The sequence below is a fragment of the Panthera onca genome, chromosome A3, assembly GCF_046562875.1.
Source record: "Panthera onca isolate mPanOnc1 chromosome A3, mPanOnc1 haplotype 2, whole genome shotgun sequence".
NCBI lineage: Eukaryota > Metazoa > Chordata > Mammalia > Carnivora > Felidae > Panthera > Panthera onca.
This window is the reverse complement of record NC_138341.1, coordinates 6,744,150-6,757,318: the sequence shown is the minus strand read 5'-3', so window position 1 is coordinate 6,757,318 and position 13,169 is coordinate 6,744,150. Positions and strand designations below refer to the sequence as shown.

At 49.6% G+C, this 13,169-nt stretch overlaps 1 protein-coding gene and 1 pseudogene across 4 annotated transcripts in view; both read right to left on the bottom strand.

The window, feature by feature from the left end:
- ASAP2 (ArfGAP with SH3 domain, ankyrin repeat and PH domain 2) overlaps nt 1-13,169 on the bottom strand; it is a 170,904-nt gene that overhangs the window by 100,757 nt on the left and 56,978 nt on the right. For all 4 annotated transcript variants that reach the window (XM_078445000.1, XM_078445001.1, XM_078445002.1 and 1 more), the window contains exon 2: nt 7,991-8,063. In XM_078445000.1, the coding sequence (XP_078301126.1) occupies nt 7,991-8,063 (73 nt within the window). The remainder of the gene's footprint in view (nt 1-7,990; nt 8,064-13,169) is intronic.
- Nucleotides 382-1,834, bottom strand: LOC144615836 (large ribosomal subunit protein uL24 pseudogene; annotated as a pseudogene).

The following is a 13,169-nucleotide window of genomic DNA, read 5'->3' as shown; positions in this document are numbered from 1 at the left end:
CCGGAACCAGATCTGTCACTTCTGTTGCGTCACCTCGGTTAATCTTTATTAATAGCATTTTAAAATATTAAGATTCCCAGTCTCACCTATGAAGACACTGAGGCTCAGAGCGATTAGGCAATTTTCCTGCCACAGGCTTTTCGAGTGGCACGTGAATTTGTTCCAGGCTTCTTGGACTGTAACACCTGTGTGCTCTTACCCTAAACCACACTGCCTCCAAGAATTGGTCAGTGACCTCAAGGACCTGCCTTCTAATTGAGAAGCAGAGGTCAACAGACATAGAACTATTAGAGAATAATAAAGAGCAGAATTTAAAGGGTAAATAATGCCTGTTTATTAGGTACTCTTATTTCTGGCTAAACGAGAGTCAAAACGGATTCAACTGCAAGACTCAGAATTCAGAGGTGAGGTGTGGAAGGCAGAAGAATGTCTGCTCTCGCCCCAAAGATGCGCACATCCTAATCCCTGGACCTATTCCAAGTCCCTGGACCTATTCCTAATCCCTGGACCTATCCCTAATCCCTGGACCTAATTCCTAGATGTCCTGCTGCCTGACAAATGGGAATTGAGGTTGCAAGTGAAATTTATAAGTTGTGAATCAGCTGACTCTGGGCTGGGGAGATTATCCTGGGTCATCAGCGTCGCCCAGTGTGACCACAGGATCTTTACCTGTGCAAACGGGAGGCAGAGGACTCAGTATCGGCTGCGGACAAAACTGTGCCGTGTTCTCCTTGCACCTACGCTTGTATCTTGAAGTCCCACCCCCAGCGTGATGGTATGCGGAGGGAGGGCTTTGGGAGATAATGAGGTCTGGATGAGGTCACCGGGGTGGGGCTCTCCCGATGGGCATCCTCGAGTTCCACCACGTGAGGACACGGAGCCAAGGCAGCCGTCTGCAAGCCAGGGAGAGAGCCTTCACCACAACCCGGCCGTGTGGACACCATGCTCTCAGGCTTCCGGCCTCTACAACCACGAGACACACGGGTCTGTGGTTTAAGTCACCCAGTGTGGTGTTCTGTCATGGCAGCCTGTGCAGACTAAGAGTCACAGCGACAGGGTGTGAAAAAGACTCTACCGGCCATCGCTGGCTTTGAAGAGGGAAGGCCACACACCAAGGAATGGAGGCAGCCTCTGAAAGCAGGACAAGGCAAGGAAGCGCCTGTCCCCTGGGCCTCCAGGAAGGAGCTCTGCCAACACCCCCACTTCAGCCCATGAGACCCGTCTCAGACTCGTGACCTCCAGAGCCCTGAGATACGTTTGTCGGTTTCCTGTTCATTTCAAGTTTTTGCGGAAAGCTGTGTATCAGATCACTTTATTCCTGCATCCTCTCAGTTGTTTCCTCCCTTTATATGCTCCTTTCCTTTCCTACCTGGCGAGATCTGGCTTTACGCTCCTTTTTCCAGGATCTTTCTGTGGTCTTTGTCCAGTGTCAGTCTAGCAATAACCACCTCGCCAGGGTGAAGGCCACACGGACAGCTGTTGACACTCGCCTTCTCCGACCACCGTGTGCGTGCTGGGTGCAGATAACATACGTCTACCTGTAGAGCTGGAGTACTCTGCCAGTTTGCTGACCTTTGTAGTGTCCTCACACTATGTTATCCTTGTGGACGGGCACAGCTCGGACACTGTGCTTCTGTCTCAGCTCTATAGAAAGAAGGGAAGCATCTTCCTGTGAACGCGGGAAGGTGCACTGAAATGCCTTTTACAGTTCTTGGTCCGGTCAGAAGTCACAAAGGGACTGAACTTCATCTTGGCCCCTGGGGCTTCAGCGATGGCCACAAAAGGGAAGAAATAAATTTATCATTTAAGGCACTCCGTTGATGGCAAGTCGTCGTGGCAGCCATGGAAGACTAATACAAGAGACTAAAGAAGGCCTACACCGGGTCCGGTGTCGGCTTGATGGAGATGGGTGGGGAAGGGTGGGGAGGTTTTCAACAGGTACCTGGGTCAGGAGGGAACAGGGAATGGGGCCAGATGGCAGACAGCATGCAAAGACAGATACGGTCATGACATGCTGATGAAGCAGGGACAGGTCAACCAGCCCGGAACAGAGACACTGGGGACAGCTGGAGATCAGTTAGAGGTCAGATGGGGCCAATCCATGACCAATCAGGAAAGCAGGCAGGGAAGTCCCAGCCTCAGAGAAATTAAGGAACGCAAGATGGGAAAGGTATGTGGCAGGATCAGGCATAAATGGTGAGTTCTTGTTGTTGTTCTTTCAATCACACATGAAATGAGTGGTCTTCCTCAGCAAGCAGCTGCCTTAGGACATTAAGCACTCCAAGGATCTGGAACTGGGAACTACCTGCCCCCAGAGGCAGAAGGAGTGCACACTCACATTGCTCCTGAGCGACCGTGGTCGCCCACGGCTAATCCTATCCAGAATGCGCCCCACTGATCTCTGATGTCTACTGCTATCCTTACTCACACCCCTCTACCAAAAATATTCAAGAGAATGTATTACTAAAAGCAGTTCTAGAGAAGAGTTTTCCAAAATGCTGTGAACAGTGTCAGCAGCATCACAGGAAAAGGCATAGGGTTTCCTCAGGTGACTTTTTTGAAGCAGGACAACACTGCCCTGAAATAAAGACTTCAGGATCAGTACTCTGACTTCAAAATAATTCAGACTCATGGCCTTATCATAACTCAAGCTTGGCATGATCTATTAGATGGGTAAAAAAGATCACAGAAATAGGAGGTCCCCCAAGGTCAGGCTAACAGCCTGCTGTGTGGCACCTCTGGAAGGACACAGGTTGGGTGCCCAGAGTACAATGTTAAAATTCCAGAACCAACTTCTCAACTTGCTCACGCCTCAGTTTCCTCTAATAAAGTGGCAAAATGTCACTTCGAGCAGACAGAAGAGAATGTGCAAAGGGAAGAAGGCACAAATACTGGCATGCTGGGGGAAACTCAAGCTATTCCAAAGACAGGCACAGAGAAGGGACCCCTGGACAGGTGGCCTGGGGCCAGGGGGGCCGGGGGGGGGGGGGGCAGGGGCTCGGTCTGCATCTGGTGTTCTGCTGTGCTTAACTAAGTGGAGGCTTATGTTGGATTGAGGAAGGGAGTCAGTGGCAATTTCATAAGCAAACAAATCTGGAAAAGGTTAAGACATCTCCTCTCACAATCCACATTAGCATGTTAAAATCTTCAGCTAGTCCTGCCGGAGTAGACACCTGCTTACCTGTGCTTTTACCCCAATTTCCCTAAGATTCTAGCCCATGAAGGCCTCCCTCATCTCTCCCAGGCTCTGCAACTCCCCTTCATAAACATCAAAGTGGATAATGTGAAAACACCGCAGAGTTCTGAGCAGAGAAGTGGAATCACTAGGCTCTATTTTTTTTTTAACTTTAGTTTTTAATGTTTATTCATTTTTTTGAGAGAGAGAGAGAGAGACTGAGCGTGAGTGGGGGAAGAGTAGATAGAGAGGGAGACACAGAATCCGAAGAGGTTCCAGGCTCTGAGCTGTCAGCACCAAGCCTGACACGAGGCTCGAACTCACAGACCGTGAGATCATGACCTGAGCCGAAGTCGGACACTTAACTGACTGAGCCACCCGGAGGCCCCCACTAGGCTCTATTTTAGAAAATGACTCTGGGGCAGGTAAAGGAAGGGGGTTTGTGGCCCACGCTCAACAACAGAGGTGAGAAAGGCAGATGAGACATGAGTGTTACTAAATTCATACAGTCTTGCTTCCTGACACCAATGTGTTTACGCCTCCTCCCTCTATGCTTGTTTAAAGCTACAAGGCACAGCACTGGGCCGGCCTATGGGGACACGCATGTCCTTCTCAGGACTGGTGGCAGTCACGCGGCCAACGTCTGCACGAGAAGCTCAGCGCTCCATTTTTATTTGTGATCAGAACAGCCTTCTCGACATATGACTTTAAAATCACTTTTGAACCTGATCAGATTATAAAATACCTTTTTTGAACTAGCCTTAAATCATAAACTCAAAAGCCCAAGTGAGCGCAGTAAAAAAGCAAAAACTCTCTTGAGATACTGTTTGAGATCTGTTGTTTGTCAACAGAGCTGAGCAACCATCTTTGAGTGGTTTCTTGAAATCCTGAAGACAGTCGGTCAGCGTGCCAGACCCACTGAGGACGTGTGGCTGCCTCCAAGCAGAGCGGCCTACCGAGCACAGTCCTGTGTTCTTGGAACAAGCGAAGTTCCACGGAGCATCCTGGGAAGACGCTGAGCCCTCTGAACTCAGACTGCTCGTTCACAAAATGAGAACAGTTTGTAAAGACTAGCATAATGTATAGAAAGCACAAGGTTTGTAGTAAGTGTTCCAAAACATACAAATGATCATTATTCCTCCCCGTTCCCCGACTTTGTCCAGGAAGAGTTAAAGGCAGGTGACCAGTTTGGATAGTCAGACATTTGTTTCAGTAAAGCTCGGTGTGGAGTTAAGTGAGGAGTTTTAGGCTCTTTGTTATTTCCTTTTAAATAGAAACTAATTTCCTACGTGTGTTTACTTCCAGTTTCATGTTAGCCAATGATAGTCCGAATTCCACTTCTTTCTTGCATAAAATCAGCAGTTGTCAGGTAGCCAATCAATGTTTACGCAAAGGCAAGCTAAAGATGGTGGCTTCTGTCTTTGCTTTGTTTTTTATACGCCGCAGAGGACTCAAGCACATCTGGACGAGGCCTTCCACTGTGGCACTGATGACCCTCTGGGCCAGCTAATTCATTGTTGGGAACGGTCCTGTGCGCTGTAGGACCTTCAGCAGCATCCCTGGCCTCTACCGTAAGGTGCCAACGGCACGCGCACGAGGCCCCCACACGTGCGCACACGCACCTCTCGGGTGTTCATACCAAACGGGGGGTGCAAGACCACCCTGGCTGAGGACCACCGATCTGCATCCTAACCCAACTGGATTATCTCAGAGCCAAGGAAACCAGGGCTGCAAAGTGCTAAGCGAGCTGCCCCAGGGCACAACGGCGAGGGCCACAAAGTCCAGGTCCAAAAAGCTTTCGAATTCAGTCAGGACAAGCTCGGTCACAAACCACTTAAGTCCCTCCCACCTCTTCTTTGCTTTCTTGAATTTCTTTCACATCCATTTGGAATTTAGCCATAAACAACTTAATACCTGTCTAATCATTTTAACATCAATACATTACAATATATGAAATATGGAAAGTGAAAGGAGGAAAAATATCTATAAAGCCAAAATGCTAAAGCAATCATTTTTTAGCACATTTCCCCCAAATATTTTTTATATATATACATGCACAGGGACATACGTACACACATACACACCATATACACTGTAGGTACATATACATGTGTGTATAATCTGTTTCCCTTAGAATTTCAGTGGACTCTCTCAATCTGAGATCTTAAATCTTTCTTTAGTTCTGAGAATTTTTCAGCTATTACTTTTTCAAAAATTTCCTTTTATTTTTCTTCATTATTTATTTTTGAAAGAGAGAGAGAGAGAGAGAACGTGCACACACAAGTAGGGAAGGGGTAGAGAGAGAGAGGAGGACAGAGGATCTGAAGCAGGCTCTGAGCTGCCAGCACAGAGCCCAAAGGGGGGCTGGAACCCATAAATCATAAGATCACGACCTGAGCCAAAGTCAGATGCCCAACCACTGAGCCACCCAGGTGCCCCCACTTTTCCATTTTCTCTTCCCTCTTTTGGAAGTCCTTTCGGGTGGATGCTGATAGTGACCCCTCTGAATCTATTTTCTGTGGCTCCTGAGTTTTACTTTACAGCGTCCATCCCTTTAGCTCATGTTCTGGCAACAGGGGGCCTCACAGACCACCCTCCCCCTTTCCTATGTGTACAGCCTGCTAAACATTTAGCAAATCTTAGTTTTTATTTCAACAATTACATGTTTTTCTACTTCCAAGCCTTCCGCTGGTTCTTTTTCACTAGTACCTTTTCTGTTTCAGTAACTTAATAACCTCCTTTGCCTTTCTAAGGGTGTTAATCATATACTCCTATTTTAAAGTCCTGTTCTAATTTAGTTTCCTCAAGTGTGAGCTCTTCAGTTTCTTGATTGGGGGCCTGTCAAATGTTAGGCTATTCTTAATAGCATTTTTGAGCACGTAGGAGTGTCTCATTTTGATGAAGTTTAATTTATCGATTTTTTTCTTTGAAGCCATATTGCCTTCTGTGTTCTATCCAAGGAGCCTTGCCCACCCCATGTTGTAAAGATGTTCTCCTATGTGTTCTTTAAGCAACTTTTAGTTTTAGTTTTCACAGGTGAATCTATCATCCACTTTGAATTACTGTTTGTGTAGGGTAGAAGAGAGGGCTGTACTTCATTTGTTCTGATGGAAAGATCCAGATGCTCAAGCACCACGTGCTAGAAACACCTTCATTTCCCCAGGGGACTTCCTTGGCAACATGCTGACAAGCAGAAACATCTCAATAAGGGTCTACTTCCAGGCTTTTTTTTTTTTCCTTAAGATTTTATTTTTAAGTAATCTCTACAACCAACATGAGGCCTGAACCCACAACCTCGAGATCAAGGATCACACGCTCTACAGACTGACCCGGCCAGGCACCCCTACACTTTGTCTTTTGTTCCACTGATCTCTTTGTTGGCCCCCCCATCAGCAACACTGTCTAGATCACGACTATCTCACAAGACTTGAAGTCAGATGGTTGAAATTCTCCAACTTGTTTTTGTACCCTGATTGCTTGGCATTTTCTGGGTCCTGTGTGTGTTTCCACATAAAGTTTAGAATCAGCTTGTCAATTTCTCCTGCAGGAATTTTGATTAGGATTGTGCTGCATCTTGAGATCAATGTGGGGAGAAAAGACAAAGTAACTATATCGAGTCCTCCAACCCAGGTATATCATACACCTCTCCCGTTTATCTGGGTCTTTGATTCGGTTTTGTAGTTTTCAACATAGTTCTTGCCTGTCTTTTGTGAAATCTGTTCCTAAACGTCCTTGGCAATTCTTGACTGCAATATCATCTTTGCAGCTGAGGCTCCCTACTGGCCTCTTCTCAATCTTGGCTTGCACTGCCCTCCCTGAGGGAGGCGAAAGCAGTTACTGGAGCTGGTGCTCACAATGGCCGGACGTGGGTGGGGGCAGGCTTGGGTGCAAGAGGCACTTCCAGACCCTTCTGTGGCCCTCCTTCCTCTTAGCCCTCTGGCATTCCCTGTCCTCCTACTCTATTCACTACTGTCGTAAAGGGAAACACCACGAGGGGGAAGGGGACGATGTACGGCTATCCATGGGCTGACTGCTTCTGTAGGTGCAGACCCTGGGCCCCCTCACCCCCTCCTCCCAGGCCACCAGCCGTGGACAAAGGCAGTGTTTCTGCCCCACTTAGCACTGGTGTGCTCGCCCACAGGCCAGCCGTGCTGTCTGCCATCCATCACCTCGCTCAGCCTCTCTGGGAGCCCTCACAACCCCCAGTCCTCCAAGGCTGCCACTTGCTTATTTCTGGGGGAAACCACATTGTCACTTAACGACTTAAAAAAATTATTTTCGGGGCACCTGGGTGGCTCAGCCGGTTAAGCATCTGACTCTTGATCTCAGCTCAGGTCATGAACTCACGGTTCAAGAAAAGTTTTAGTCCCGATCAGACGTTACTTGGAGCAGTTGATTGTGCTTTTACGTTAACGGTATCCAAAACAAGAAGGCCGAGGACTGGAGAAGAGCAACGGAGGGGCCGCGCTGACATGAGTAACACACAGACCACACAACGGAGGCTGGAATGAGGCCGGCGCTCCTGCTGACCAGTCAGACAAAGTTGGCTCATGCAGGACGGAAAACCCAGCTGCACTTCAGGGAACAGGAGGCAGCGCAGGAGATGGTTGGGGGTGGAAGGTGAACCACCAGGCCAGATCTGACAATTTATAGAACGAAACACACTCCTAAAAGCTAAATATCCCAAATCAACTTGATAATGCACACGCCTAGAAGAAAAGTTTGGTTTCATCAATGGTGATCACCATCATGGCACCAGTACCGCTAACGTGAGGATTTGCACAAGGAAACCGCTAGGAAAGGATGTGTACTCACCCAGCCCAGAGATATTTATTGCTTTCACGGATTTCTTCATTTTGTAAAGAACCATCCGGTCCACGTCCAAAGCCTAAAACATAGAGAAGTAGATTAATTAAAACGTGTTTGAGCTCAGATCACGACTATCAGAGAATGGCCTCGTGAGAGTCACTCTGGAGGCCCCTGCGGAACTGTTTCCGTGGCACAAAGCCCCAGCGTGCGGCTCAGCGTGAAGACGGAGTCATCCCCATACGAGTTAAGAGTTAACCCGGACCAACTCCACTCCCACCAAGCCCCAATCCTCCCTGTGAACAAGCAAGGCTCGGGAGCCTGCCAGGGGCTCCTTCCGGACACAGGCCAAGGACAGGGAGCAGGGGGAGGAGCGACGGGGGGCGGGGAGGCAGATCTGTCACAAGTGTGTCCCCACCCTGGCAAGACCGCCAATGCGCAGGCCAGACCGCCCCCCCACTCAGAGGCAGCGCGGTCTGGTGGGAGGCAAACCCACTCTGGATTTGGAAAGACCCAGACAGGAATTTGTTTGGGGTTGGAAGGCATGTTCTGCCTAGCCCTTTTCTAGCCTAGATTTCTCTTCCAGAACCAGGGATAACAATTCCTACTTCGCCGGGTTGAATGATTAATTAGACACACCTACAGTCTTTAATATTCCTCTATGACGCTCCATTTGCTATCACACCTTAACAGACCAACCACTACACGGCGGTAGCATGCGGCCCTCATGACGCCTAGCACGTAGTAAGTGCTCACGGAATACCTGCTCAGTGACTGACCAAATCAGGAGTCTGAATTACAGCTCTACTTTCACAAAAGGCACGGGCGTCAGATTTCCCTTTAACCCAACTGAACACCCCAGAAGAGCAACGTGTCACTTTCAGTGGTGACAGGCGGAAGAGAGCATCTGTAACCTGGGATGGTGACACCCATCACGCAGGCTACCGTAAAGAAACTAAGAACTCCAGAGCGAGTGCTGAGCCCCAAATCTGGTATGCACTCAATGACGTTATTAGTACTCATCGTGAGATTTCATCACAAAACCCTGCAACAGACTGTCATCAGAAACAGAGCACACGGCCTCAGAGCAACAGCACAGTCCTTCCCTGCCAGGCTTCCCGAATCACCTTCCACATCAACATCCTAAGTCCTATTCAAAAGCGACAAGGACTGTTTTAGCAGAGGCTAAGAACAGATGTGATTGGTGCTGACAATTATTAAATAGAAAAATGATCACCAGGCAGCAGACAGTTGACAGAGTGGTTACAATAAAAAGAGAAACTGTATTTTAGTTTTTAAATGTTTGATTTATTTGGGGGGTGGGAGAGAACAGTGTGAGCAGGGGAGGGGCAGAGAGAGAGGAAGACACAGAATCCGAAGCGGGCTCCAGGCTCTGAGCCGTCAGCACACAGCCCGATGCGGGGCTCGAACTCACGAACTGTGAGATCATGACCTGAGCTGAAGTCGGACGCTCAACCGACTGAGCCACCCAGGCGCCCCGAGAAGTTGTATTTTAAAAAGCATTATTTTCTGACATACTGGAGGAAGAGGTAGGCATGAACGGCCACAAAGATGTCGAAATTTCTCGTAGAGAGCTAGCTCTTACTTTCCTAGGTCATCTCTCATCCGTTCCAGACCTTCCCTTGAGATGTGAAAAGGGATTTGGAAAAAGTACATAACCAGTGAACTCTCTCCCGAAGACTCATCACTTTCTACTCCCCAGTCTGCCACCCAGCAGGCAGGGCCCTCCAGCGTGCACACCGACCTGCTGGGTTCTACCAGGGGCCGCAAGAAGATGGGACGGATCTGCTCAGGGCTGTGTCAGAAACACTGGCTCCCGAAGCTTTATCGACCGCATGTCAGAGAGTACGACAGTTCGGTGCACTCATCACAGCTGTGGAAGGTCCCGACCCCCACGTGAAGGGCCATGACTGAAAAACACATGCGATCTAATCGACATCTACTCCAGCACTTGGAGAGAATTCGGTCGGGAATCGCCACTGCACTCAAATAATTAAGCCTGCTCCTCCTCCTGAAGCTTCCCACAGACAGCAGAAGGTAGCCCCCCAGCCCGGTTAGCCTACACGGTAACAGAAGTCAGCCAATAATCTCATGAAGCCCTTTCTGCGGGCTGGGAGGAGGAGTGAACGGAGAAAACACAGGAGAGAAGCGCGGAACACGAGTCCGAGGGGCCACTCCCAGCCCACGACGCTGGCGCTGTTTCCGCACGTCCCCAGAATGAGGCCTCAACTCCGTAGCAGCTTTAAAACCTCCTCACGATCTGGCCCCCATTACTTCTCCAGCGTCGTCTCTGGACCCCTGCCCCAAGCGCACCGGAAGTTCCGTCCCAACGAACTCCTGCAGCCCCTCCCAACCTTCTTCCTCCTCTTTATTTCTAACACTGTGTGCTCTTCCCTGCCTCCTCTTGACCCCTTAGTTTTACCCCGGCTTTGCGAGTTGACTTGGAGGCAGGTCCTCCTCCTGAAAGCCTCCTCAGACAGGTTAGGTACTCACCCAGACTTTCCCCGTAACCCTGTGCTTACTCAATAGTTCGCCTGATGAAATTTAGTGAGGACCTACTATGTGCTAAGTACTAAGCGAGGTGTCCCAGACACAACAGGTGAGCAAAACGGCCACGCCCATGCCTGCATGGAGTTCCCGATGTAGCAGGATAATGCCCTAGAGAAACACAAAGCCAGAAGCCCAGGACTCTCACGTAACGGCTTTTCCATTTGTGCCGCTCACCTCAAGACCCGCGCTTCCTAGCCAACGTACCTACAACACCCGCGTGTCCACTGAGCCTGGAAATACGGCCAGCGCCACACAGTCAAATGATAGTATTTTGGACATGTTAGGTTAAAGAAGATATTAATACGATTAATTTTACGTCTCTTGTTACCTTTTTCAGAGATCTCCCGTAAGGGCAGGACGCTCTCCGCTCTGTCCCCAGTGCCCAGCACAAAGCTGACACGGGACGGGACTCAGAGAGCAGCTCCGTCCGTGACCGTGAGACCAGAAAGGCAGGCAGGGACACAGAGGCTGGCAAGGGTATCCGGCTGAGCCTGCAGACAGCGGGCAGCTACCGAAGGTTCTCAGGCAGGGGAGAATGGAGAGCTGTACTTGAAGGTCACTCAAGCCACAGTGGGAACAATGGATCCGAGCAGGCAGGAAGCAGACTCAGGGAACGGATACCCAACAAGGAAGGGCCCGGCTGGGACCCATGATTAGGAAGCCATATGGGACTGGTACAGGGCGGCAGACATTCTGGAAAAGTCAGTGTGTGCCCAGGGAGATCTATTCGGCCTCCTCAACTGAGTTTAGCTCTCCAGGCTCTGGCACTCCCACAAAGGACAGAACAATCTTCTGTCCACAGGGCTTTTGCTCAATTGTGCCGAGAAAACTGTGGACCAGACTAGCCCTATACACCTCAGTGCGGAAGGCCGACCGCAGATGAGATAGGCTTCATAACACTGCTCAACGCTGGCAAGTTTCCTCCCACGTCGTCCTGTGGGGCACACCCCTCCCTGATCTTTTCCTGCATAAAAGTCTTGTAAAAATAGGCCACCATATGGAATATTCTACCTCTGTTATTAAAGGGGATGTGCTGTTTCCTGAACTCAGGGGAAGAGTGGATAAACGGTAACCGCTGCTTTTCTGCAGTCTGTTAAGAAGAGCCTGGAAAGAAAGGTAAGGTAGGCGGAGAGGTAATTTTAAATTAAAACTGCAAGAGGGAAAAGCAATTACCTCCCCACTCAAAACCACACCCTTCATTACGGAGCATATTTACAGATAATTAAGATTAAGCTTGGGCAGGAGAAGTCGGAATGATTAAGACTGAGTGCTAGAAATAGTCTTCCGTCAATTATAAATAAAAACAGCACTGGAAACCTGAAACAACAAACTAGCAAAACTGGAGAGCCTCAAGGAACCAAAGGTGTCCACCAATCGGGCTGAGATCCCTAACGGTGGCGCTCCCCCACACCCGCCCTCCCCAAAACTACCCGAGCTAAAGAGGAGGAAAAAGAACGGCCACCTTGGTCAGAATGTGTGTGGAAACACTATAAACACAGGCAAAAGCTGAACAGCCACTACGGACCTAGGCGGGGCCGGCACAACAGCTAACGTCTGGCCAAACCCCATTAATCCTGAGGGCCTCCACTGCAGCTGACCCTCAGTTTATAAAACAAGTTTCACAGGGTAAATTTATCACATAAACAAGACTGTAGAGATGTGTCTCAAGATATTTTAGAGGAAAATAAACAACGGTTTCCAACCATTCTAAAAGCGCCTCCTTTGATCCCTTGGACCCTTGCATGAAGGGCCAGGGTTCTGGTTCATTCCTGCGAGCAGCTCCCCGTGGTCTCTGCGGCTCGTCCACCGACGCCGGCTCCCGGGAGGGTGCAGGGGGCGTGAGGGGAGCCCTCCCAGGAGGGGACACGACACCGTTCACTCCTTTCCTTCTTCACACCTGTGCTGTCCAACAGGGCAGCCGCACAGGAATATGGAAGATAAACTACAATTTAGTCAAGTAAAAAATCCAGCTCCTGTCTCGCCACCTTTCTCCGGAGCCGTAGCCACATACGACATACCGACCGGGTCTAAACACGCAGCCCCTGTTTGCTCTTCCTCTGTTCCTGCAGACCCCTCCGTGCGCCATCCCCTAACGCTCCGGAGCCCCTGGCTTCATCGAGGGGGGCCTCTCCCTCCTTCCCCCATGGGCAGCGCACAGATGTGACCGTGTGACAGCTCTTCTCCCTCTGGAGGGCTGAGGTAGTGTCTGTCCCCAGAGCCTACAGGGAAGTCCATCCTGGCTCAGAGGCACCTACGTCCTGATGCTGGATGGTGGAGGCCAAGTCCACGGTCTGTCTGAGGAGATGAGCCTGGGGCAGGGGGGGCACCTACCGGGGGGCCGGTTTTTGCGCGGCCACGTGCTAAGGATCTGCACAGGTGAATGTTTCCGCTCGACAGGACAACGAGGTGGAGGGGAACACTAGCTTTGAATCCCAAGGAAGAAATCTCCCCCGACAGAATTCCCCTCTTCTGATTAAGAGACGAGCGTTACTAAAGGGTTATACTCCAGAGATACGATATTTTGAACTTTGTTAATAACAAACTTGTGGAAATTTATTTTCCCTCTTATTATGTAAGCACCTATATGAGACCCTCACTTTTGCCTCTAGGCCTGCAA